The sequence below is a fragment of the Empidonax traillii genome, unplaced genomic scaffold (genome assembly GCF_003031625.1).
Source record: "Empidonax traillii isolate 1590-97213 ecotype Southwest subspecies unplaced genomic scaffold, ASM303162v1 scaffold634:size670481, whole genome shotgun sequence".
NCBI classification, from domain to species: domain Eukaryota; kingdom Metazoa; phylum Chordata; class Aves; order Passeriformes; family Tyrannidae; genus Empidonax; species Empidonax traillii.
In genome coordinates, this window is record NW_020955827.1 from 312,262 (window position 1) to 340,196 (window position 27,935).

At 39.1% G+C, this 27,935-nt stretch overlaps 1 protein-coding gene across 5 annotated transcripts; it reads right to left on the bottom strand.

The window, feature by feature from the left end:
* Nucleotides 1–4,371: 4,371 nt before the first annotated feature.
* On the bottom strand, nucleotides 4,372–27,749 carry TMPO (thymopoietin). 5 transcript variants are annotated; one of them, XM_027899027.1, is made up of 10 exons: nucleotides 23,610–23,664; nucleotides 23,571–23,575; nucleotides 17,807–17,933; nucleotides 16,033–16,188; nucleotides 14,415–14,515; nucleotides 9,661–9,780; nucleotides 9,453–9,548; nucleotides 8,794–8,904; nucleotides 7,488–7,582; nucleotides 4,372–6,244 (listed from the first exon to the last, which is right to left on the bottom strand). In XM_027899027.1, exons 1-10 carry the CDS (start codon nucleotides 23,647–23,649, stop codon nucleotides 5,962–5,964), a joined length of 1,134 nt encoding a protein of 377 aa, XP_027754828.1. In that variant the 5' UTR covers nucleotides 23,650–23,664; the 3' UTR covers nucleotides 4,372–5,961. The 5 variants fall into 5 exon arrangements, with proteins under 5 accessions (XP_027754828.1, XP_027754826.1, XP_027754827.1 ...); XM_027899025.1 differs by lacking the exons at nucleotides 23,571–23,575; nucleotides 23,610–23,664 and adding an exon at nucleotides 27,171–27,749; XM_027899026.1 differs by lacking the exons at nucleotides 9,661–9,780; nucleotides 23,571–23,575; nucleotides 23,610–23,664 and adding an exon at nucleotides 27,171–27,746.
* Between the last annotated feature and the right edge of the window lie 186 nt (nucleotides 27,750–27,935).

Sequence of the window (27,935 nt, forward strand, 5' to 3'; positions counted from 1 at the left end):
CCGGCTCTGGGAGCTTGCCAACTACGCCACGTGCTTCCCACAGCCTCGCCCCAGGCAATGTCAAACCGGAGACACTCCCGAACGCCAGCGCTCCCCGTGCAGCGGCAGCCTGTTGCTGGCACCAGCAGGCTGGCCTTGACCCGTGCTCTGCAGCACTTTGCACTGAATCATAAAATCACCAAGGCTGGAAGAGATCTTAAGGTCACCATGCCCAATACTATCACCATAACCCCTAGCATCACACCCATTTTTTTAAAATTAAAGAAGTCCTAAGTATTGCCCTAGATTCCAGTTCTGCAAATCACACCTAATAATACTTTCTAATCACGGCCTGCTAAAGCCACAGGATGCAACTCCCTTAGCAAAAGGCTCACCTCTCACAGGCTGGCCCCAGCTTGCCCTAAGACCGAGCACAGTCAGATCTGCATGCTCCATGGCCAAATTTCACCTCTGGAGAGTAAGTTTGCAGGGCATGTTGACTTAGCCTATGCTGCAACCGCTGTAGCTGCTAACAGAGTTACTTGTAACTAGTTTGTGAAAAGCAGAATGTTATTGAACACAGGACCCCTGCTTGGCCTCATCTACCTTAAATTATGCCTTTTCTCATGTAGGGCGATTTCACTCATTGTAGTGATTTACATAGTATCAAACTGGCACAGCACAGTTCAGCTCTCCGGTTACCAAAGAGGCAAGAACTCCACTCTTTCACCAGCTTGATCACATACCTTCCATTTATAGTACTCCATAACAACATATGTGCAGAAGCCAGCTAAGCAAGAGACATGCACTGAACATCCCAGCTATTACTTATGGGCAGAGAGACACAATGCAAGTAACAGCACACCTGCACCACCACACTGAAGAAACACTCTCCTTTGGTCAGCTCAGCAGCTCCTATGAAACTTCCAAGGAGAGCCTTTAGGCCTTGGCTCTACTCACTGTATTTCACAACAAAGTTTACTGAGGCAGACTGCCACACACAGGCAAAAGTGACACACACCTAATAGCACTGCCACAGAAATCAAGGTTGGTCAAGTTTCTCTTGAATAAACTAGACTCCAGTTGCCTTTTAGGAAAAGGTCAAGTTAAACTTGCATTCTTCAAATACTTTCACTTAGCAACCAGCAGAGAGCCTTAAGTGATCACTTCCCTGCCAGTGGCAGCAATGAAGACAAGCCAGAATTGTTCATTTTGCCATTACTTGCAATCTAAACACCTGCTGTTAGCAATGTTTTATCTAAAAATCACTGATACTTATTTTCCATTGATAATCTCTAAACATGACCAAGACAGGCTCTTATCTTGAAAATGGATGTGATTGCAATTCTTGCAGACTTCTCAGATTTTTAACACATAGAAAACTTCTGCTCCTTCCAATTACAAAGGATGAACAGAAGACTATTTATTTACAGACACCTAATGGCAATTTATGTGCTTAACTAGTATTGACATTTCTGAGTTACAGTCTGTGAACAGGTTTTTTTTTGTTTGTTTGTTTTAGCTGATAACTAACAGCTGTACTATTAACAAGAAATATTAAAGAGCAGTCTAACATAGCCCAATGAAAATACAGGAATAATATATGTTCCTGCCGAATGCATACCATTTTCCAGAGAAAATATCTTCAACCTTTCCCAGATGTGGGAAAAAAAAAAAAAAAAAAAGGCAAGTCAGTTTAAGAAAATGCCCTTTTGACAACACCAAACTTTCTTAATTTTATCTATCCTTCTGTTTGTTATTAACACCCACCATGACCCCCTTTCCATTTCCCATCCCCTCAAAGAGCATAAAATCACAATATTGTATGCTATTTCCTGTCTTTCAGTAACTTTTACAGTTATAAAATTTTGGTGAAGCCTGCAAACAAAATCAAAGCTCTTATGAGCTAGTACCCCAGGTGATACTGTTTTCAAAAATACACAGTGACATAGTGAAACCACCATCCACACCTTTGATAACCAGGTTAGCACAGCAGGATCTGCTCCTGTTGTAAGCATATATTTTATCTGCACTTTCCTGGTTTCAACATCAGAACTACTAGACTTAGAGACAGTAATGGATCAGGTTCCACAGCCCAAGGGAAGCCTTAACACTGCAGCATCTCCTTCTGCAGCATCCAAGCTTGCTAGGTTGAACAACAGGAGCTCACATCCTCTGAATGCAAAAAGTAGTGAAACTTCCTCTCTTCTAATTAGTCACTGCCATGAGTGTCCTCATCTAGTAATCTTTTTAAAAATCTAAATCCTTCTCAGATATTACATTTTTCCTTCATAAAACAAAATGTTTTTTACCTAGATAATAAATACATAAAGCAATGGTAAAAAAGTTAGTTTTTAACCACAGACTATCAATCCTAAAAAAGAACTTTAAAAGTGAGGTGGGACACAAAACTTCCAGGATTTTTCTTTTTTATATCAATACATAGTAGAGTTGTCTATACCACCTCAGGACTGCTTTACAAGTTGAATTAACTAGTAGAGCCTGAGCTGTATGAACACATGCATGTACTACATCTGTCGTAGCTTGCTGTTGCACTGGTGCAAAGCAGCCTGGTACACTCCCTCTGGAGAAAGAAAACCAAAGCTCATAGGACAGTTTTAGACAATGACAGGTAGACTTACCAAACAGACACTAAAAGCCATATTAACAGACAACAAAGAGTACGCTGGAGCACCTGTTTGTAAACGCAAAATTAAAAATTACATATCACAACCCACCCCTGTATCTATTTCAATCAGTCAGATGAAGTTTTAAATATTTTTAACGCGCTTCAGCCCAATGTGATAGGATATTTTGTCCACACAACCATCTGAGAAGATAATTAGCAGAAAATTTTAATACTACAAAAGGGGCTGTAAGTTGTGCCACAAGAAACAAACCAAAACACACATAGACCAAGCCTAGGAGGGACACAAAATCTTTCAGAAGGGCAGTACTGAGCATGCTCTTTAGTAAGTAAGGATATTCCTTCACACTGTTTCCTATATAAATACAAATCAAGGTTCCAAAACACACAGAACTTAAATTCAAGATCCTTGAGAGTTTCTTGCCTCAGACACTACTCTTCTAGTCTCACCATGGATCACATGCCATAAAATTAAGTCTCAAAACTGCAAGTGGAAATCCTCTAGTGATTTGCAGCCTGATCCAAGTTCCTGAGACCGTATACATGTTAAAAGATAATCACACAATTTAAAGGGAAAAGCACAAGCTGTGTTAGCTCTAATTCAGACAGATAAATCACGACCTGCCACGTTTTCAGCACAGCATTCTGAGCAGTATGACCAATCATGAAAACAAACCCCACCAAACTCAAAACAACACTGTTGTGCCCATTAATTTTCACAGGCCTTTCCTAGGCTTTTTGTAGCCCTTGCCCCAAAAAGGACTTTAACAATACTTAAGTACATCAGAACTCTATTATAATTTTTGCAACTGAATTTTGGATACTGCTCCATAAAACCGCTCTATTTTGTGATTGGTTCTGAAAGTTTAACCTGCCTTTGTCTAGAAGACAAGATGAACTAATGGAACAAAAGTGAAAGTGTGTAAAAGGAAAAAAAACCCACCAGCTCCTATTGCTTCAGCACTTTGATACAAAGTATACTTGCATACTTCAGCATAACTTACACAGCAGTATATAGGCCTTAAGCTGATACAACTATTCAGCTAATAGCTAATACTACACGTGTTACTCTTAGAATAATATGTATAGCTTTAGGTATGCTGGAAAATCCATATGTGGAGACAGGGGAGGAAGGAAGAGAAAGGTCTTAGTCTCAGGGATATTTCACACCATTAAATGCCTCAAGTATAACAATACTGGTTATTTCTTGAAGATGCACTGTCTTCCAACTACAACTGACCTACATGTAGGTTACTTTAAGGACTTATGTAGAAAATTCCTTACCATCTGTGAAGTAACACTGAAGTTGAGAAGATTCTCCGTAACAGTGCAAAAATGAAAGAATCATGAAATTAGTTGCATCGCAGTTCAGTTTGTGGTTTGCTTTTATTTAAATGATGCTAATAGTATCCCTGAAGAAGGTCAACTGAAAGTATTTCATGTAACTAGAAGAGAAAGATGTATTTCACGTTAAAACATGCAGCAAAGTTGTGTGAAATAATTTACAGTGAAAAGGAAGTTCCTTAAGCATTGAAAAGCAAATGAAGGGTAGTTTCTCCTCCCATCCAAATTAGAGATCTAATATAGGCTAAAGGATTATGGCGCAAAACTCTTATAGTGCAAGAATGCTGAATATTCCTCCCGCCAAGTGACATGAACTGATTTAACTATCAGATTTTTTAACTTTTTTTTTTTTCAGTATGGAAGACTGTAGCAGCACAAAATGACACCACTGATACATCAGCTGTCTTGTTTTTCCTGCCTTTCAGCAATGCATTTATTTTGATAAGGAAAATCCACACACATTAAAATCATTTTTATTTTTCTGCATTTTTGACACCAAAAGTGAATGTCTTATGTTACAATTTTCTATAGGATGGACACAAGTTTAGCTATTTAGATTACTCAAAAAAGCAGTTTAGAAGGAAAAAAAACATGAAACAGGAAAAAAAACCCCAAAACTATTGCTTTGCTACAAATTACCATGTTTGTCCCAAAGTTCACAGAAAGTAAAGCTTCCCCATTGCTATAGTCTACACAATAATTGTACCTAGAGTAAAAAGATATTGACTACTAACTAATGTTCTCAGCTTTTTATAAGTAGCACTTTAAGAATAAGTAGTATGATTTATTGCAATTTTGTACCAAGCAGTAAGACTTAACATCTGTATGCTGCAGATTTAAGCACACCAAAAATGTATACATTCACTTTAAAAAAATTGTTGCTTATCACTCTTCATTGGTAGTAGTGAAGTCAGCTGCCTGCTCAACCGAGTTACACAATAGAGAGTGTTTCAGCATGCTTCCACTGAGAAAAATAGTCAACTGCATGAAAGTAGTAAATCTCACCTTAGAAGATGAAACTGTAGCAGAAAATGCAGCAATGCCCTCTTCATACAAGAATAAAACTTCATATGGAATTTTCACACTTTGAGAATACTTCTCTACATGAATATTCAAAGATAATCACATAAAGCTGTGTTGGAAAGACCTCGCTTTTTTAAAAAAGAAAAAAGATCACTGCTTAACTTGGAATTTAGACTACTTCAGATAACTTTGACCCAAAAAAGTATTTTAGTAGCAAATTATATTGATGCAATTTTTATTTTCCACACATTACTAATAAATAAGTTCCTCTAAGACGTCTCTTGCCAATTAGATTTGTATTCAGTTCCTACAACACTGTTAACACTAAAATGAAGGGATACATTTAAATGAAGTTACATTTAAACAATTACTAGTATGATACTAAGACTTTTACAGAAATGCAAACAGGTTTACAGTTACATTTACTAAAAAGTTACAGTAATCTACAGAAAAGGTTGTTGTTGTACTCTCCCTACATCCTAAGAGACAAATTCAAATTGCTACTGAAAAAATGCATACAGAAATGCATTTCCCTTTATCCCATGTTAAAATCCTCCTCCACTATAATCTAGAGATAGAAGTACAACTTCTTTTCTGTACAAAGAAAAAGCTTTAAAAACACAGCTTCACATTTTACTACATTTTTGCCCTTCTCAGCTTCCAAGTTCTTGCAAAAACAAATATACATTTTCTCAAAAGTGAATTTAAAGGATGTCCACATTAAAAAAATAAAGCCTACAAAAAGTTCAAAGATTTAAAAAAATGTTACTCCTATGGCAGTGATCTCCTACTAGTCCAAAGTCCAGAAAGTTACTGCTGTCCATTTAATATTATCTTTCTTCATTTATCCAATTTATCAAGTTCCAATCACATTATTTGTAAGAAGTCCTTGAGCCGATGAGAGGGCAGAAGAGTTCTCTACAATTAAAAATAGGAGATCAAATCGGGTGTGCCTTTCAGAAAGATACTCATTTGGCACTGCCAATATTCAGGTATTTAGAGAAAGGATTTTCTTGATTAGTTTCCATTGACTGATAAACCAAAAACAGGAAGACTGAAACAACAACAAAGAGAAGAACTTTTATCCACAGGGGAATGGAGCGTTCTTTTTTTGTTGGTAGTTTCTCCGACTTGATGTCAGTCGAGGTACCATACTTTTCAACATATTTAGAGAAACTTTCATCCATTCTGAAGTCACTGTGCTCTATAGGCCGGCTAGCAGCTCCTTTGATTGGTCTACGGCAGCTAGCACTGTTAATTAAAAAAAACAAATTGAAATATTGCATATTTAAAAGGGCAATCTAAAGTACACAGGAAAGTTATAGTATAATGAAAGAACTGAATTATTCAGTACCTGAAATATCTATCAAACTCCCAAAATAGTAATAATAGATATGTTAATCATTCAGTGTTCAAACAAACATCCCTTAAAAAATCCTCAAATGCCACTTTACCCTATCCACACAAAAGGATCATAACTGGCAATAAAACTCTACGAAGTGTCTCTATTTGTTTCTTTAATGATCACTTATGCAGCCCTGCTGGAATTTCTAAACATAAGATTATCTCTGGCCAATAAAATATCTTCTGATGGCTAAGCCAATACACAGAGCCAGAAGACAAAGAAGTAAGGATTAAAAAAATTCACATACATTGCCAAGTCCTTGCAGACAAGGAGCACACATGCACAATTTTTATTTAAAAAGTAGTATAGATTTAACTAGACCTCAAAAACAAGAGAAAGCAAACCTGAGTGGTCGGCAGTGCACCACAGTAGTAACTGGTATTGTGTATCTTCCTTATGGTTCAGACTTTATGCAATTGTGTTTAAATTGAAGCTATAATTAATATGTTGGAAACAAAGGAGATGTTTTCACATCTTAACACAAGGAAACTCTCATTCTCTAAACAGGGCAGAGTTTTTTGAATTGCCTAATTAACCAAAGGGTTGCTTCAGTTTTTGTTTAAAGTTGCACAGAAAAATGTAATAGCCCTTCCTTAATGCTATTATTCATATTAAGAGTAATCTTTGACTACAACTGGACTGCTACTTGAAGAAAAAGGTAGGGTATCTGAAAATTCTTTTTGGCTTTGTCAAAGAAAACTCAAATATACGCTGGAAGATTTTTTTACCTTAATTTAACAGTAGGCCTAATGGAGTTGCATCTAGAACAAAACCTGAATACTGCAAGTCATTACCACAGAAAAGCGTTTTCCCTTTAACTTCCAGCATCCGGAAGTTCCAATAATAATTACTATATACAACCCTGTTTTCCCTCCCCCAACTTAAATAAAGAATTAGCTATTTTGGCTAACAAAACTTGTATATAGAACAGAAGAAATCGGTGGTCATCAAAAAATGTCATTGAGCCAAAGTGCAAAAACTGTGTTCCAAAGAAATCTATCAATATAATCAAAAGATTACATTGATATAATTCAGCTTAAATTGGTTTAAGAGAACTGAGAAACAAGCCCCCATAAACCTTAGAAATACCTAATTCCTGTAGGTGTTGATGCTTCATATGGGAACATTTCTTTCAGAATATCCCTTTCTACTTTTCTTTCTTCTGTAGCAGTTCTCTCCAGCACCTAGGAAGCCAAAAACAGTTAGAGGCCAGACAGAAAAACAAAAAGCTTCTGCATAGCTATCTCAGTGACCACAACCATGTGCAATTTGTAAGAATGAATAAGTCACCCAGTGATATTCAAGAAGTTTAATTCTTGGGTTTAAGAATTTCATTTAACCTTAATTATTGGCAGAGGTCTGGTCACTTTTGGTGTCTTAAAGCACTCGGTGATCTCCTCAGTTTCCTTTAAGATAAAGAATATATTGTATACATACTATACACCTGCCAGCCAATGACGCAGATGATTAAAAAAAGACTTAACCATCACCTCTATCATGGCTGTGTTGAGCAGATCACAACACTGCTTGTAGTGAACATGATTAACAAGGCACTGATGTAGGCAATCTGTCTCTTCTTGCTGTAATAAACAATCCCATAGCAGAGTAAAATACTGACAGAAAAAAACATCAGCAGCTTGGAACAGAACATCAAGTTTTCCCACAACCTTCTATTTGATAAATAAGTCTACGTTCCAGTCATATTGTAAATGAAGTGTTAATAGAAGTTTTATCTACAGTAACTGCATGAAGCAATGAACTCCACCGAAATTCAGACAAGCATTATCTTGCAATGTAAAATTCCACAATATTACAGTATTACATTAACACAATTACATATACTTGCAGGGTGCTTTAGACAGTTCTCAAAGAGATATAGTTTTGATAGTTTGAATAGGTTAACAGTAAAAGAATTATTTTCTCTCTTGATAACTGACAGGAATCTACAGATGCTTTTTAATTCAAGTGTTTGGTCTAAAGTAATTCTACTACTTGATTCCCTAAATTAAAGCACATTGTGTTTTTTCAGGATAAGCTGATCTACAAGATCAAAGGTAGATAGCCCAATTCTGCTCTCTTTTGAGCTATTCAAAGAATTTAAAGAAAAAAAATTATTTTGTTCAGAAAAAGAACAGCAAACAGAAACAACACATCAGAACATATTTGTCTTAGGAAAAAGAAAAAAAGATTTTCACACACACACACCCCAAATCTGAAAGGGGAAGATAAAAATAAGTTTATACTCTCTCATGTCATGTGACAACACTAATTTATATCGACTGTCACCTGGGCAATGACATCCTCCACCCCCTCTGTAGTCAGAAGTAAGCACATCCACACAAGAATTTTGTTCACAAAGAGTAAGCAAGAGCAATCTAAGTTTTAATTTATTTACTTCGGCTGTCATCAGTGGTTTCTTTGGTGTTCTTCTGGGCATGTCTGAGAGTTCACTGACTGACAGTGTAGGAGCTGCATGCTTGAAATTTCCAGGCACCCTATTGACAACCTGCCGAGATTCAAAATTGTTCAAACTCAGAGACAGCCAAGATACAAAATGAAAGAGGGCAAGGTGGCAGAACCAAACAACAAAACCTTTATGTGCATCGAATATATGCATGTTAGGAGTTAACTCAAGAAGGTTATGTAACAGATACTCCGAAATAAGCACAGGAAACATACAGCTTATCATTCCAAGTAGTTTCTTTTAAGCCATTGAGAACCATAAAAGCTATTTAGTTCACAAGAAAAGCCAAACTTAAAAGCAAATATTAAATTATTAAGAAAAATATCTAAGCTTTTAAAGTGGTTCTTTTCAATCCTTCCCCCCAAAAGACATCAGATGGGACCTAGGTGTCTACCTAGTCCCATTTCAAAGTGAACAGCATTAGGTACCAGACCAGACACTGAATATGTGGTTTCAAAGACTACTGAATAGTCTTACTTTCCTTAAAAGTCTTTGATCTGTCCAAAACAGAATTATTCTGTCAGTGAAGATACAATACAAAAGAATGCCACTTGCACCACTGATTAAACATATTTACTAAGCATATTTACTAGGGTCTCGTTGCTTGAAGTCAATATAGTTTCAGCTATGGGAGTACTCTCTGATATTACAGCATCATCTATAGGCAACTGTGCTGTAGCATCCACCTGTTTGTTTAAAACAAACAAAAGAGAACAATTGAATAAAATAGCCACTGGGACCCTAACAGTGAGAAGAAAAAAAAAAAAAAAACTTGTCTTAAAATAAGCCTCTCATCACCCTTTTTCTTGGTGTTCTTCTTGATACTCTTGTAGACTCCCTAGAAAATGCCTGGAGAGGTCCACTTTTTGAAGATCCACTTGTCCAGACAGTCTCAGTAACTTCATCTTGAGAATAGGTCTATTCAAGCATCAAACACATGATCACATACATGAAAACCAGCTGCCAACATTGGATACTCACAACCAAAAGCCAAAATTGCATGCATACTCCAAAAGCAATGTGTACAATCAAAAAAAGTGGATCCTTATACATTTAATAATGAATACCTAGCTAGATTAGTAGAGTTGACCACAATACTTACAACATTAGAGCACATTATTGTTCAAATACAGAACTGAGTAGATAATGCCCAACAGTAAAAACTGCTAATCTGCTCACTGCAATTGAGTGAGCTAACTAATACTGTGAGTAGTTACATCAAGCCATCGGCAGACAACGTGAAGCTTTCAGGTCCATTGCATTACCTGGCTACACACACAAAAAATAAAATCTCTGAGCATACGCAGAAAGTATCCCCTTCTTCTCTACACACTTAGGGCTCTATTCTCTCAAGCAGAGATAGGAATGGTTTATGCACAGCCACCTACATTTCAACAGGAACTAATCTCCAGGGGTCAGGGGCCTCCACAGGGGTCATGGGGAGATACTTCATAATCTTGAAAGGTTCCACCTACAGAGGTGAAACTAACAATTCTCACATAACAATAGGCTTAAAAATGAAGTCTGACACAAATCTTTACAAATCCAAGTAAAAACATAAAGTGCTAAACTTTTATAGCCATTAACAAATACAGATCACTCACTATGCTTGCTTTCAAGTTTTATGATGAAAAGAAAATCTCCTCCAAACTAATCCCAGGGGGGAAAGGGAGATGAGGGCCTGCTTCTTCTACATTACATATAAAATTTTCCTTTTTATTTGGTTAAGTTTGAAAATAAAAATTGTTACTTTGCTTTAACTGAAATCTTTGCACATCAACACCTCATACAGTGACGTATTACCAAGTTCTTGGAAGTCACACTCAGTTCTGATCGAAGTTACGCACACTGGTACAATTGTCAGTTACAGGTCCAACACCAGAAATAACTTCACTAGAACACTATTAGCCCCAAAACAATGTGTTAAGAGAACAGCCTAAAAACTAAATGAGAGGGAACAGCGAAAGTAGAAGCTGAGCAGTTTTATGATTCTGTGATCAGTTCTATATTATAGCAACTACATACCCAGCAGAGGGAGCACAAGTGTTTCACTTATTCTGAAGTCACTGAAGTACTTTAAAAAAAAAAAAAGATAAATGCACAAACCTCAGGTCCAAACAGATTCAGGTGTTTTGTATAGAACTGTAGATTTTGGCCTAATTCCTAAAAATTCTTTACAATTTAAGCAGACTTCTGATGAAATATCTTACAACCCCTCTTTAAATATTCACCAGACACTGCCCTCTCTTCCTTAAGAAACGTTTACCCTGCGACTTACAATCGTGGCTCTCAACCTCATACACTTTCTATTTGAGAGGTGTTCTTTAGAAGCTTTGGGAACAATACTAATTTCAGAGTGGTTCAAACACAGTCCACTGAAGAAGGCAGTAAGACAATTCTCTCATCCTAATAGTAGAGAGCTCCCCATTCCAGACTGACTAGGAATTACTTATCTTCTAATGAGAAGTTAAAAGTACTTCACTAATAACTGCCTGTGTTCTTCAGATGCTTCAGTCGTGTGTTTTAAGTACCAAGTTTCAATTTTTTTCTTGCATGAAAAGTCTAGGAAAAAACAAGAATCTACTGCATAAGACCCAACCATACTTCAGCAAAGCGCAGTCAACAAACAAAATAATAATAAAAAAGGAAATAAAAACTGTTGTCTATATAGTTATCCTCACTGTCAACTGAGCAGGCCTCTAGCCTAATTAGAATGTAACACTTCTTTAGTGACACCCTGTATGTAACCAGAAAAACTACAATGGTGTATACAAGCACTATTCAGCATGTGCTTTTAACTGTCATACTACTCACGGGCAGCAAAGCTACAGTTTGTGACTTCACCTCAGTTATCATTTACAGAGCTTTTTATTGGGCGTATGCCACATAAAATTTGTATGTCCTCAGTTGCAATGCTGCCTGTTTTATTTTTAATAAACCAACAATCCAGGTAGTCAAAAAAAAAAAAAAAAAAACCCAAAACAAAAAAAAACAGAGAAAGGAGGAGTGGAACACAGCATATGCAGAATGTCACTTTACAAAGTCTCAAGGAAAGAGAGTAGTTGTACATTACTCTTTAAAATTTATTGTTTAGCCTGCCTCTTTTTGTCTACTGCCATTTACTGAGGCCTCAGAGTATAAATACAGTTTGAACTCTATATTCACCTACTGGATTAGAAGGGGGCATTCAAACTAGGGGTTTCTGCCAACTTTTCCAGTTCACTATGAGGAGGTAATTAAACATAATTAAAGACAAACAGCTGAGCTCAATTTCATCCAGCCCTCCACTGCTAACTGACTGATAAGCCCCATAAGCCTGCTCAACCTCCCCACCCAGTTTCTCTTGTGGCAGTCTGCTTAGTGACTATCTGCACTCTCTTCTCAAGAGAAGAGCAACACCTCTGCTCACCAAAGGACAGACAATCTTGTCAGCTGTCTATGTCTGGACTAAACTAGGGCTGCACAGGACCTAGAAGTAACTAGAAGTCTGCTCACACCACACTGCCCACTACTCTTCAGAGCCTCAATCTTTGAGCCAATGTTGCACAGCGCATGACAACTGCAATAATTCTGCAAAACGAGTATAGTCCCTTGACATACTAGGTGAAAACCCAAGATCCAACTCCATAGAAGAAGGAGAAGACCTCCAAACTTCTCAATCTTTACATTTTATCCTCATCAAAATATATAACTACACACATATGCTAGCCAAAATAATTAAGTTGTTTTTGGCTTCAAGAAAATTTTTGTTGGAGGTGGGTGGGGTGTTTGTTAGGGTTTTTTTAGATGTTGCTTTTTGTTGGTTTGGTTTTTTTTAACACAGTGATCAGGAGTTGAAAGGTAAAGGTTTAACAAGACAGAGTTACATTTTCTGAGGAACTGGACATAATTTTGAAATTAGATCAATTTTTGATTAATCAAGTAATATTCCTTTGATTAACTGCTGGTAATTAGAATATGTAAGTTGCAAAATATTGCATCTACACTGCACATGTAAGATTGCAAGACAAAACAGGTAATAACCTAATACAGTGAAACAGAATGACCAAAAATTTAGTAAACAGTCATCACTTGAAAATGCAATGAAAATACCTCAGTATATATATCTCTTGCCTTTTATTCTGTAAATGGGTTCCTGAAGACCAGAGTTTTCGTTTGTTCATAACAGAATTAAGTATCTTTATTACACTAAATCTGGCAAGGATTTCTGGCTCAATAGCAATTTAGAAAAAAAGTAATTCTTAAAACACAAGAATCTAAAGATTCAGATGTCCATTATGAAGACCATCACAAGTTGCCTGAATAAATTAAGGAACATTTGGTGTGTTGAATTATGGGTGCATTTTGATTTGCAGAAGTGAAATCTGTTCAGCTTGTACTCTAAAAATCCAATTTAAAAAAGCAGAACTAGTTCTAGATCTCCATAACTCTACTGTATTACCCAAGATCATACAGAAAATAAGGTAAAGCATGTTACCTGCTTTAAGGGACATTCATAGTAAAAGCATGTTTATATACAAACACTATCTAAATTGCAAGTATCTAGCATTTACCACGAAGTATTGAAAAAGGTCACTGTGATATGCTAAAATACACCAAGCAATTAAAAAGTCAGATTCTAGGTCACTGTATGTTTTCTATACAAGTCCTTTACTGTAGCAAAACCTCTCTACTTATTGGTCAGATGAAAACATTATGAAGACCCTAAGTAACCTAAGCTGGGGAACAGTGTATTTAGTGACACTGTCACATCACAAGAACAAATCAGCCACCAAATACCAAATCCAGAACTGAGCAGTTTGAAAACCTGAGGGGCTTCTGTAAAATTCCTCTTTTCATCAAAACAACAGAACTAATATTATTTTCAAGTAAAGGACAAACGGTAGGTGCAAGATCTAAACTTGTTATTATTTTTCTTCCTAGGAGCAGCTTTTAAACAAATTCATGTCTATCTAGTACTGCTACTACAAACACAGCTGAAGAAAATATATTACATATACCTAGTATATGCTATTATATTTAAATGAGTCATTACAGATTTACTTAAAATGCATTCATATATCCATAGATATCAAACCATATATAATGTGATGTATACGTATGTATTTAAAAACATTTTTTAAAAATTAAAAAACTACTCCTTTTTCCAAACCTTTTTTTCTTGAGAAACTGCTGCTTTTATTAAATTGAGTTGATCACAAACATACAACAGGATGACACCAGCCCACGCGACTTAAAAACCTGTCAGGTTTCCAAAACTAAACATGTTAAGGTTGCCTACTATTCTTCTCTAGGAGGTGCTATAGAAGCTGGCAAGTCAGACTAGAACATTAAATTCAAACTTTGAACATTATCAGACAGGCTAAAAATGACAGCTATAGTTAATTCACAAGATTTTCATGCTGTATTAGAACAGGCTTTCTGAAAGAACTTTTAAAAAACAGCATTAGCTCACTTAGTCAAATGTGATTATGTTAAAAGTAGTAAGGTGTTTAGTTGAGCACATTACCTGCAGTTAGTAGCTGTTCCACGTACCACTAAATTAAACATACCTGGTTGTGTTCAACAACTTTTTTTTGCTTGAGTGTTACTGGCGTCTTCGTCCGGGCTTTCAGTGGTTCTCTCTTCTCAAGCATCAGCTCAGTCTTCGGATCTGCAACCAGGTTTAATATAACTAGTTTCTATAATACTACTGGTTGTTGTACTAGTTGAAAACAATTGTATTTTAATAAAAATTCATTTTAAGAGGCAACAAACTCTGAGTTATCATTTCCTTATAAAGCTGTGAGAAACAGGTATGTTTCTCCATTAAATGTAGAAAAACAAAAACTTTTGAAGAATAACTTTAAAATTATTTTGAAACACTGACCCAAGTATTTACATTTTGTCCTAAAAATTCTACATTTCAGATAAGCTTTGACCAATCCAGCAGTTCCATTTAGAAACTAGTATCAATTGCAATTCCTTTAACCGAAGTACCATTCTACAATTGGTTGTAGTATGGGTACTGAAGCTTTTCAACCTCATTTGATGTTGTTAGCTTTGTTTCCGTTAAAATGTCCTTTTATGTAGAACTCCGGTTTTGACATCGTAAAAAGGCAAGTGGTTACCTTATCAATAAGAGAATGTATTATTTCCATTGCTTTTCTAAAATCCTAATAGCATTACACCAACATATTTAGGGATTATTTATAGAAACCTTTTATTTTGGTGGGGGTGGAAGGGGAGTGTTTGGGTTTGAGGCTTTTCCCCAGAGTTTGAACAGTTCAGTAATTAGATAAAGCATTTGTAACTATAAGGGTAGCTGTCAGTTGTCACTGGGCTCTTGGCTGTCCCAAAAATAAATATATCAATCTCTAACATCCCTTCCCCCTTGAAAGTGCAAGAAAGAAAAGTTGAAAAACAAGCCCAAATATGCATGGGAGATCAATCAAATTACTAACTGTAATTCAACCCCTTCTGTCCTATCTCCATAAAATTCCTGTAAAAACAAAAAACCACACACACCAAAAAAAACCACAAAACACAACACCCCCCAAACCAAACCACACTATAAATAAGCATCTTTTAACATTCCATTCATGTCTCTCGTTAAAGCCTATACTTACTAAGATGTATAATGGTGTGATTTGGGTTCCACTTTCCCCACTACACTTTTTTGATACAAACTTGATATTAAAACCAGAAAAAGCCAGACATAGGACCAACCAATCAACCCACCCCAAACTAAGTCCATGAGGAGCATAAAAGGCATTGACCCGTAAGTGAGAGACATTACAAAAAAGTACAGAAGTTCAATAAGTAAACATTCATTCGCTATCCCATACTAAACTGCTGTGAGCACCATAAGACACTACTGCACTGGTACTTAAGTATGAACTACAAAGAACACCTTAACACCTAATACACAGTTCTCTATCTCTCAGATTTACAGGCTCCAGTCTGGTGCAAATGGATCAAAGTTCAGTAGCAAAAAGTTTCATTTCCCAGAAGAGGCACCTGGATCACTGTGCTAGAACTGCGTGATGAAGCACATGACTCACATGGTCCACAGCAGTACCCTACAGCCTCACCTAACAGCAAGACCGTACCCTCTTTAGGTATTTCTACTGCAAGTATTATTGATATATAATTTGAATTGTTCCCATGCAAGTTTTACTTTAGTCCTACCTTCTTCATTGTCACTGTACTGGTCAGAATCATTGTTTCCATTCTGTCTGGTGTTCTCAGTAGTTGGAATAGCTGGGAGAGGCACAGGTGCCTTCAGTTCAGGACCTTGCTCCATCAGTTTCAACAGCTTTTTCTCATAAAGTTTCCTAGTAGTAGCTATAACAAAGGAAGAATACATGCTAAAGATACAGTTTTCATCTTTCCTGAACTGACTGATAGAATTTGGTTACATATTCCTTGGGAATATTATTTATTTTTAATCAGTTTGTATGGCCCAGAATACATACCTCTAGGTATATAACTCTGCTTCTAAGGCTTCTAACTTTTTGGTTTAAGAGAGTTTTTAGATTAACTTAGACTTCTTTGTACACTGAAAGTTATGAAAACTAAACCTATGGAAAGGGAATTTACCTGCTTCTTAGATGTTTCACATGCTGCAATACATAAGTTATTACGCCCTCACAAAAAATTTAGTGAGTCTGAAATTTCAAGGACAACAGTTTCCATGCAGATTGCACAATTATTCTCTTAATTCCTTTACCCTGGAATTAATGCCCCTTCAACCTTAGCCTGTGCCTTGTTGGCAAATTCAGTCCAATAAGCATCAGAGATGGTGCAAGCAAGCAGGAACAACAGAACTTTGTTTGCTGGATCTAGCCATTAGGTTGGCTCACTTGATCTATAAGAACAGATCATTAAAAAGTATCAAGTCTAGCACACACTTCCACATCAGGACTGTGCTGGCAAGTCTATAGAGGTGACTGGTGCCTAAGCTGCAGAAAAAAAAAAAATTCTAACCTTAGAATTTTTCAGGTAAGAGGAAACAACCCTTAAAAAGAAGTGCCAGACTCAAGAAATAGAATCCATACCCTCTAAGAACTAAAGGCTTTTAATTAGACCAAATTTGAACATCTTTCTAGTGGACTGCATAGGTTCTTGAGTTTTGCAGATTTGAATACCATCCAAGAGGAACAGGTTGCATGGGAAAGCATACAGAATCAGCTAACTGAAAATATTATGCATAAGACTTTGAATACATAGTGGACTGCAGGCTCCATCACTGACATTTTCATCCACCTAGGATTTCAAGGACATTCCACAGAAGGCTCAGCATGCTACAGACAACAATCTTTTTCTGAAGAGTTGTGAAATCAAATCCTCTTGCCATTAGGCTAGTGCACAATCTGAAAGGCAAGGCGTTTTGATCCCACATCACAGATGAGTGCTCCAGGCAGGAGATTAGGCTGAGGTCAGGACTACTCCTGATATAGGCCAGCATGAAGGACAGGACGCTGGGCTCAAAGGGCCAGAAAAAAACATCAGCAAAGAAAAACATTACTGCACAATGCAGTGAGTAGGAAATGCTCTAGGGAAAGGGAAGCTCCCTGTTCTCATTCTGCTCTCAATGCTATTAGGTTATTATATAAGATGTATTTTCTATTTAAGTGGGCCCAGATCTCAACCTCTGTATCAGAAGACCTAATTACCCCAGCACTGAACTTTAACTAATAGTTACACAGCTTCAGAACAGAAGTTGGAACATCTCCAGCTGGCCTAGAGCACAAGAGGAGCAAATTGCAGACTTGGCTACACTGCAATACTTCAAGTCTTCTCAATGTAAATAGTTCCATGAAAACATCCTAAGTGGGAAGTAGTATTGAAACACCACTGGTATTAATAAGTAACTCTGTCAGAAGAGGTTAGAGCACTCACAAGTGAGGTTTAGTGAGAAATATGTTGAACAGATGAGTATTTGCTAGTTCAGTTGACCTACCTACAATTGGGCCAGGATTTATTCCGTACTTCACAAGTTGCTCTTGAAGGTCTTCATTACTCATCTCTGTTATATCTAGATCATCCTTCTCCTCTGGCCTGGGTTTATCAGTTTTCTTCGTAGCTTTCTGTGAGTGTGTGAGGGAGAAATGAGAGACAGAGTGTTCACAGTTAATACAGAACACATCTTTTTCTTCTAAGGGAACAAGAAGACGTAAGAGTACTAAACATATAAACCCAGAAAAAAAGTCATTATATTCTCCCTCCCCTCCTGCTATTAAATCCTATGTGAAACAGTACAAACATTTACACCTACTAAACAAACATGCCCAAGTTTCTCCTACTTAGGAAGGAAATACCCATTACAAACCTCCTCTAAAGTAAAAACAAAAACAAACAAACAAAAAAAAAATCTCTTACTCATTATTATGGTCATATGTTTGAATTTGAAGTTCAAGTATACAGTGGGAGGGGACTGCTTTCATATGACTGGAAAAGTAAGTTTCTAGCTATTTCACCATCACTAAACTAAACTACAAATATTTGTGTTCCATTGGCACTTCTTTGCATCATTTTTCTACCTAGTTGGTCAACATTTCTTCCTCTAATGATGTGGAACAAGTTCTTCAGTATCTACATCCTCTCAACCAACTTTCCAAAACTCCTGTTCCTACTTGTCTTAGCATTCTAGGCAAAATCAGAAACAACCTCAAATTTTCAAAATCCTGCCTGTCTGCTTAAGCCTCTGCTACTGTAGCTCTAACAAATTCTAAACCCAACTCTGGCAACACTACTTTAAACAGTTGGCAATGCACCACCACCACATACAGATGGTTATCAAAATAATCTGCTGAGATGCTACTCCTAAATTAACAGTTTCTGCTAGATCCAAACAGAGTGATCACAACATTTCTTCAACTTGGGAAGCCCCTACTATTATAACAGCCATTTCAAGCTTCAAAATTTGGAAGAAAGTGAAGAGGTAAGACATAAAAAAGTATGTTTAGGATTTGCATGCTCTCAACTAAGAAAGATCTTGATACTGCTTTGAAAGAAGTTGTATTTGTATTTCAAAATTGTAGAATATGAACAGAAACAATTTCTACACTTAATATTTTTCTCAGCTTGGCTGTCCAGAGGCAAACCAACCTGGGTTTTCTGGTATTAACCAAAGACTAGAATTCCAAATACAAATAACCTATAACACTCAGTCACAATTAACAGGTCTTTTTCTTGTTGCATTTTTTAAGATAGAACCAAAACACTAGATGACTGACATGAGTCAACAGTATCTAGCTAGGCATTAATGCCAGTTCAATATTTGTTTGCATGTAAACTTGATCTTGCCTCAAGTATCTTGGTATTTTAAAGTTAAGCAGGGACTGTATGAGGATATATATATATATTATAAATATAAATGGCTATATATATATATATATAAAAATATAACTGACTCGAGGTTTTCCTCTAACTCCCTGGATTGTGAATATCCCAGCATGATGAAATCAGCTGTTGCAAAGAAGAAATATCAAACTCTTGGAATAGACTGCAAGCAGTCTGAAGAAAGTACAGGGTCATTGAAGTAGTAGATTTGACTAAAGACAGATTTACAATTCACTTCATCAATCATTCCATTCCAAATTACTTTTTGAAGCAACAGAGCCTACTTACATAGTACACAAAAAACAAACAACCTGCAGCTATGTGAGACTTTTATTCACTTTTGAATGTGTTGGTCATAACACTATTCCAAGTTAACTATCAAGTTAAGTATCACATTAACTTGAATTTCATATTCAGTGCATTTTTTCTTGACTACTGAACTGCCTAAACAGTGCGGGAAAAAAAGTTCCAAAATGAATGCTGGGTTTTCTTGTTGAGATCTGTTTAGACTATTGATAGCTCTGGGGTTTGCACACATCACCAAGCAGATTAACCAAGATGCTATTCCATATTTCAGAAGAAAACTACCATGGTGCAGGAAATCAAGTTTCCAATGACACTTTAAAGAAACTGGAAACCTAATTTAACCTATCCCTGCCTTTGTATCACTTAGAGACCACAGAAGATACTATGACAATATACACCAGAAGCACTACTCAGCATTCTGCTGGATGCTTTACAGAAATATTAACTATCAAAACTCTAACTGCGAGTAATGAGTACTACAGTATTCTAGCACAAGTAAACTCATACCTCATGGTATCTTAGAGTTCAGGTTTTTTTCCTTCCAAATACTATTCCCCTTTTTCCTGCACTACTGTCACAGAGTGACACACAGAGACCATCAGAATAATCAGTTTCAGCAGAGAAAAAGGGGCAGGAAGAGAATGAAAAAGTTGAAACTAATCTGTGCTCTTCAATAATTGGAACAGATGCATTGATTATCTTGTGCTCCCCAAGGTCACAACTTTTACTTTTGAACACCTGTTCTCCTAAGTGCAGAAGCAAATGATCTCACTTGTACAAGTACAAAGTTGCCATTTAATCATTCACTGGACCACAAGATCAGTCCCTAGCCATGTAAGGCAGGATAGAAGAATTTCTCTCATACCTTGACTGTGGTATGACAGCATTAACCTCAGCAACATTATCTCTAGTTACCACTACTATTATAGTATAAAGCACCACTACACTTCCTGTGCATCAGGACAACTTGACCATTGGACTATGCCATGAGACAAATCAGAAGAGCTAGCTTTAAAATTTATCACTGCAAGTTAAAAAGCAAGCAAACAAACAACAACAAAAACACACACACATAAATTTTCCTGGTCTGGTGACCACTGGTAAAATTTGTCTTACTGTGGTGCAGAGGTGAAGTGCCTAAAATGAGACTGTGGCAATACCCAGGATTTGCCAAAGTAAGCTGGTGCCACTGATCACTTTGCTCATAATGTAAGTATTTTTGCAACCATATACCCTGACCTATAAATCCTTATCTGAAGATCACCTAATTCCATCCAGAGCTAGTAGCATTAAAAACATACTTCCAGTCACTGCTATTTTATAGAAAACCAAACATGGAAAAAGATCTGCATCCTTCACTTGAGAGAGATTTGTTCATACCAAAGAGATGGCAATTTGGTAGTAGTATCTGCCAGGCTCAGTTTCATATTACCCAGGAACCACATCTTTAAACAAGTACTGTAGTGATGTATAACCACGGGGCTGCCACATGGCATTCTCAGTACTAGGGCCACAGAAAAACAAGAGCACAAGAGAAGTTCATCTTCTCTGAGTATCATCTCTTGACTGCACAAAGCTTTACCATGCTTCCATTAGCAAGAGCAGAAGACACAAGGGATCAGAATTCAGACTTGGAAGCTACCTACCTCACCTTTGCCATTCCTGCTGAATAGAAATTAACAGCCACAGACCAGTTTATCAGGCAAACTTGGCAAGCACCTGTACTAGTCCCAGCACTATTGCAAAGACAAGCAAAAGTAACATCTTGAAGAAGCTATTAAATAATATAAACAACTACGGGACATCATCAAAAGCAGCATTTTCAAATCCCAAGGTAAACAGTACCTACATCAGGATACACAATGATTTTAATCCCAAACAGGTACAGCTTCATCACTAGAAGGTGAAATGGTCAGGGCCTATTTATTGTTTCTCTGAATGAGGTTAAGATAGGATAATGAAAGCCCAAATCACACCAACAGAATGCTCCTTAATTCTCCAGTTTGCAGAGTTTTCTCTGCTAACAAATAAATATTTCTCAGGAGAGGTGAAGATAAGGAACTGCATATGTGAAGTTTTAATAATAAACTTACACTCTGAAATAGAGAGGTCTTTGTTTCCCTTGTACTTTTTATTATACCATACACAAACATTTCCTGCAGCAGAATTCTCATTTTAAAAACCAAAAACGAAGTTCTTCTGAACTTTTTAACCTCAAAGGCCTGGAGACACTTACCAAAAGCTACAGGACAGACAAAATAAACAATGGAAAGGAAATTATGCAGCAGCAATTCAAAGATCCTGATACACATAATTTAAAGAACCTTTTAACCAGCTAGTAAGTGCCAGACTTAGAACTTTCAAGCCTAAGTACAATAACAGTCCTAAACGATAAGATTAGAGACTACTCAACTCTTTCACCCCCTTCTCCCTTCATATGCTAGGTTCCAGTGAAGGGAATGTACCCACTCTGAAAGCAGATGAACACTATATAATGAAGAGTTGTTTCCAGAAACAACTCTTTCCCTCAGGTGAAAAAGTAAAAATTCACAACAAAAAAACAAATCAAGAAACCAAGCTAACAGGTGGGTCTCATAGCTCAATTAACTGAATGCTGACCTGGAGACCTGACATGCACTGCTAGACAAAAATTACTTCAATGGGTTTCTTTTACTTAAATATAACTGCAATTATTACACCAGCACTCTAACAAGCTTATCTCCTTACTTCATGAGTCTAGAATTGCAGAAAGTCTGAAGGTGCAGAGCAGCATGGCAAGACTTCTCACAGTAGTGGGAATTACTTTGGTCATCCCTCCCCTACTTCCCACAGCTGTCACTCAGCCAGCAGATGACTGCCATTTAAAAGGCTGCAAAGGATTTAATCTGTATTCTGGGTCACATTTGTATGGCACATCATAATCAAGACATATAGCCACACAGGAAACACCAAATAGATTTTCTTCTTTCGCATATATGCTTTACATTAACTCACCTATCCGAGCACACAGTTTCACTTTCCACACACCTAATCTTCATAAATTACCAGTTTTACTTACCTTCTCTTTTCCAGTAGGGAAGGGGTTGAAGCCATAGTTACCTCAGCTACAGATATTATCACTACCACACCATTCTCACGATAAAGGACTGAAGCTAGGTCTTAACTTACTTGGCTACTTGATTAGCACAAAAAAACCCCCAAACAAACAAAACCAAAAAAACCCAACAAACCAACCCAAACATCTTTACTTGATAGGTCTCTCACAAACTTTCATTAACCGTTCCATGTGATTTCATCATACTTTCACTGACAGATCTGAGGAGGAGACATCTGACTGATCTTTTTCAAATCATCACTTTAAAGGTCAAAAATTTCACTCAATGTGTTTTAGAAGAAATTCTTCCAGGACATTAAATACACCAAATAGCTAAGTCATAATAACCTACACATTCTAAGCTCTGAACAGTTCCTGTTTGGCAACAGCATCAAGACAGTATTTTCAGCATGTGTTTTAAAATAACGGGTACTAGAGAGGCAAAAATGCAATTTCGTTTTAACTTTTGAGCTCTGTCCTGATATTCAGCCCATAACTAAACAGGACCAGGGGCATCCAGATGCAGATTGTTCCCCCTGCAGCAAACAGGTGTCCCGCATACCCAAACACTGTCCTCACATACCACTATGCTAAACAAGCTTAGGAAAAAAAGTTGCTAGAAGACATTAGCAGAGCTAGAGAAGCTGACTCTTCCAGACAACATTATCAGGCTGAGGCAAGAATAGGCATGGTTTTAAAAGCTTTTCCTCTCCTGGTAAGAGTATACAGCTAACATGAGATATATATTCTTGGGTTAAATTTAGTATTCATAAAGCTGTGGTGAAAAGAGTGGTGCATTCAAAAGGCATCATTTGTAGCACAATTAAAACTATGGGGTATTGTCTCTGCATGGCTTTTATCAATAGAAAATGTGCACCTAAATGCATTCTCAGATGCCCAGAACTTAGGAAAAAAGAACATTAAAATGACAGTGCAGACAGGTTAAAATGACTAATGATTCCAGAAATGTCAAAACACTAACTTCCAAGAGACTATCTACCTAGAGACTAACGCCAACTAACTATCAAGAGACCTGGCTTCGCCTTCAGTGACTGCAGCATAGATATTCAGACTATCCCTTTGAACTTGTCTATTTCACGAGAAGCAGTGCCTTCCCCTCTTCAGGATCCACGGGTTAGCCGACTGGTCCCGTAAGCTGCCGACCCAACTCTACCAGGAGCAGCCGCAGCCTCCCCTGGGGCCGAGCCCCGCCGGCCTCGCCCCCGCACACGCGGCTCCTCCGCGGGCCGCCGGCCCCGCAGCGCCCCCTGCCGCCCAGCGCCGCCGCACCCGCTCTACCCTCCGGCTGCCCCCCACAGACACGGGCACTGGAACTCCAGAGGGCTGCAGGACCACAGAGGGTTACAGCTGTTTGCTCCTAATAAAGGGAGCGGTGAAATGGCCCAGAGCGGGATGGGAGAAATTCCAGTGACCAGTAAACCCATCCAGTGTCCACCACCAAGTCAGGACCACCCTTACTAAAGCCAACACAATATCTCCATTACAATATTTTTTTCCACACCAAAAGCCATATTAAGGAATATATTTTGTAGATCTTTGACAACCTATGCCATAAAGTAAGGACAGAGTGCTTTTTGACTGTAATCCCAACCCTTTCACAGAAGCTAAGCAAGAGAGAATTGCTGTCAAGACTGCTGGCCTTCAGCAGGCAGCACACAGTTAAGCACTGACAACTGTTGTGTTGGTATTACTACTGAAAATGCAAACTTCAGAAAAACGAGGTTATGTCTCTCACTTGTGTTGCTCTTCACAATTCAAAATAACACATCTCTTTGCTCCAACAGGGATTCTGTCCCTTTACTGCTTCTCCCTTTAGGCATCCAGCATGTATTCATTCATTCATTTCAAGTGAGAGCGAGTCTTCACTCCCAAATCAGTTTGTTAGGGGGGTTTTTTGATTGTTTATTACTGCTTGGTTTGGGTGGGGTTTTTTAAGGTTTGTAGAATATTATGTTAGAGCCAGAGAAATACCAAATAAGGAGTAGGAGAAAGCACAGTGGGACAGAACCCTCCAAAATGCAAGCCTATATAAGTGCTCTTTCAAACGTTTTTTCAAGTTAATACTAGCATTGACTAAGTCATCTGGATTGGAAAGACTTTTGCAACTTTCAAGCTAAGCAATAGTAAATTTTTAGAGTGGTACAGGAAACACAGTCCACATTTTTTAATCCCATGGAAGATATCCTTGTAATGTAGTAAAGTTTTTTGGTGTTCTAGAAACATATTTAGTTGACTGCCTATAAGTTTGAAACAAATGGTTTAAAACTCCCCCGAGGTATACAAACCAATACCACAATTTCTAAGACAATTTCCTAATAAATATGGAGCTATTAAAGCACTGCAGTTTTGTTATTCACATCTCAACCTAACAACATGTCATTAGAGCAGTACATGTTATAAAGTGCTTCTAATTTCCTTGTGCACCCAGTAAAAACTGTTTTGTAGCCCTTTTAAACATAAAACATAAAAGCAATGCCCAGTAAAAAACAATGAATTTACACAGAGGAGTTTAGAGACAGAAGTTTGTTTCCAGAGCCTACTAAGTGACCTACAGGTAATATGGAATTCCTTTATTTTATTCCTCCTTTCCATAAACGCTTGCAGTTCCAGCCACCTCTCTTTGCCTCTTACTTCCAGCTTGTTCTTATTCAGAGGTCTGTGTGCTTCCCTTCCTACCCTCTCTTAATCTTATCAAGATATCTTGCTTTGTTTCCTCACCAGAATCCCAGTCTTCAGGGACGTCAGACTTCTTTCACTCTACCTCTCCCTTCCAAGTGTTCTGGGGACATGTAGATTACTCTTTTCAAAGGAGAGCTGATCAGAAAAGCATCCTTATGCCAGAAGGCATCAACAGAGACAACAGTTACTCAAGCTACATGCAGTTTCAAAACTTAAGCTGCACAAAGCAGGCAACAAGCATACATCCTCCAAGTTTGCTTGTTTTGCTTGGCAGGTAGTGTTTGGGATTTTTCTGGGTGTTTTGGTTTGGGACTGGGTTTTTTGGGAAGGGGAAACAACACAACACAGGGCACAACGGACTCAAATCTGAACAACTATCACTAGAATGTTCGCTAAAGTTCTGGAAGTTATGATGATACACTGTTCTGACATTAATATACAAGATAAGCACAAATAGCACAGAGCCTTCCAGACATTGTTACAGCAGCGTAGGAGAACCACCCCTTCTGTAAACATCAAAAAAGTCACCCTTAATTGTTTAAACTTAAGCACTGTGGAAAGGAAAAAATCACATCTAGGATAGAAACTTCAGCAGTTTCAAGACGTTCCTCCTCCAACAAGTGTGAAACAAGTCAGGTCCAAGCTCATCCTATTTTACTCAAAAGCACCTTATCATTGCTACTAGCAGACCACTCTAAGCCAGCAAAGTGTCTAGTTCACTGTAAAGTTACTTCAGTGAATGCCAGGTAACTGAATTAGAGAGATGTTGAAAAGAGCTAAATAACTTAGTTAGAAATCTCTTCCTCTTGAAGTTGCAGTTTTCAATTTCTTAATTCAAGAACTGTTTTTTGCCGTTTTTTGATGGCTAGAGCATTGAAAGACCTTCAAGGGATTCCATTTCTCTGCACTCCCTTTACTAATGAGCTTTGAAAGATAGTATCTCATACAATTAAATACTTGTAACATCACACGCACCACAGCTCCGGGAGCCAGCAATCAGTATTCAAGTCCTTATTCGCGACCAGACAGTTTAGAATTATCTGTTACAAGACTGCTTTCTCATATACTTGTATACAAGTTTACAGACCACTTATTAAGAATTACGAAGGAAATCAAATTTTCCCAAAGAGAAAAATTCCAAATAGCATCAGCTCACCCTCTTCCTTTACACAAAAAATTCTAAGAAAGTACAGTGTACGAACTGAACATGCAGCAGAGGCCCTTTGCTATAAACACGTGCTTAGAGGTACCAGCGAGACATCTACGTTATGCAGACTCGCTTTACACGTGAAATCTCTGTTCCCTCACAGATTCCTCCTTTCATCTAGAGGTATTTACTCCGAGTAGCATTGATGCAGTACAACCGAGACAGCCGACGGGAATCCTCTCCCAGAGTAAGTTGCAACATCGTGCGGTTCTCTCGCTTCGTTCCTCCAACACCGAAATTTTCTCCTTAGGAGACCGCCCGCCAAGCCACAGTAAAGGCTTCCTAATTTAAAACCAGGGGGCTGTTGCACCCTCCCACGCGCGGTCGCGCGGCCCTGCCCGGCTGGAGGGCTCCCCCCGCACGGGCCCGTCGCTCCAAGGTGGGACGCGACCTGTAGGCGCAGTCGGCGGCCGCCCGACACCGACCCGCGGTCCCAGCTCCCCCCCTCGACGCGGCGGCCGCCGACCAGCGCCGCTGCCGCTCTGCCCCGGCTGGTGGGACCGTCCCCGCCAGGCACAATCGCGCGCTCAGCCGAGCCCGAGAGTGCCCCAGTGCCTCATCGCGGTCCCCGCGCCGCGGCCGGCGGGCGAGAGCGGCCGCCCCGTTCGGGCGGGAAAGCGGGCCCGAGGCTGCCGAGAAGCCGCCGCAGCGCGGGAGGGAGGCGGCGGTACTCACCCGCCCGGCGGCGGCAGCGCCGCGGCTCCGGGCACCGAGAGGCGTGGGCTCCCGCTCCTCGTCGCTGGAGAAGTCGGGCTGCGCGACAGCGGGCGGGTTGCGGGCGGTGAGGTGCTGCAGGTAGAGCTGCACGTACACGTCCTTGCGCTGCTCGCCGCCCGGCAGGCTCACATTGTTAGCGATCAGCTCGCTCTTCAGCTTCTCCTTGGTCAGCACCGACGGGTCCGCCAGAAACTCGGGCATCGCCGCCGGCCACCGCCGCCACCGCTCTCCCAGGAGAGGCAGCAACAAAGCGCGGGGAGAAGGGGCGGGGGAGCAGCAGCAGGAGGAGGAGGAGGAGAAGGAGGACTCGCCTGCCCCGCGCCAGGCAACAGCTCCACAGCGGGCGGGCGTACACAGCGAGCACTCCTTCGCAGCCGGCAATAAACCGCGCCCCGATTGGTGGGGAAGGGAAAGAAGAGGCCCCGCTATTGGCTGCGGGGCGGCAAAAAGGCGAGGCGCGCGGGCCCCGGCGGCGTTGGTGCTTTGCGCGAGGGACAGTCACGCAGTTTAAATTCGGCTCGGGCGGGAGAGGCGCGCGGGGCGGCGCTCGTGCGCGGTGCTGGGTAGGGCGGGGGGCGCTGCCCCTCCCGGCGGCACCGCCCCCTCCCGGCTCCCCTGGGGGCTCCCTCGGGCCTTCCCACCGCCCGCTCGGGTCACGGGCTGCGTTACCCCCCGCCGAGAAGGGAGTGAGGAGCGAAGGGGGCGGTTAAGAAGATCCCAGTA

Excerpts from the sequence above, each read along its gene's own strand:
- TMPO (XM_027899025.1), bottom strand. The coding sequence starts at position 27,413 with ATGCCCGAGTTTCTGGCGGACCCGTCGGTGCTGACCAAGGAGAAGCTG. Across the intron at positions 9,549-9,660 it reads GAAGAACACCAAGAAAAAGG|GTGGATGCTACAGCACAGTT; the intron begins GTGATGAGAGGC and ends TTAAACAAACAG. Across the intron at positions 7,583-8,793 it reads AACCACTGATGACAGCCGAA|GTGCTGGAGAGAACTGCTAC; the intron begins GTAAATAAATTA and ends TTGGCTTCCTAG.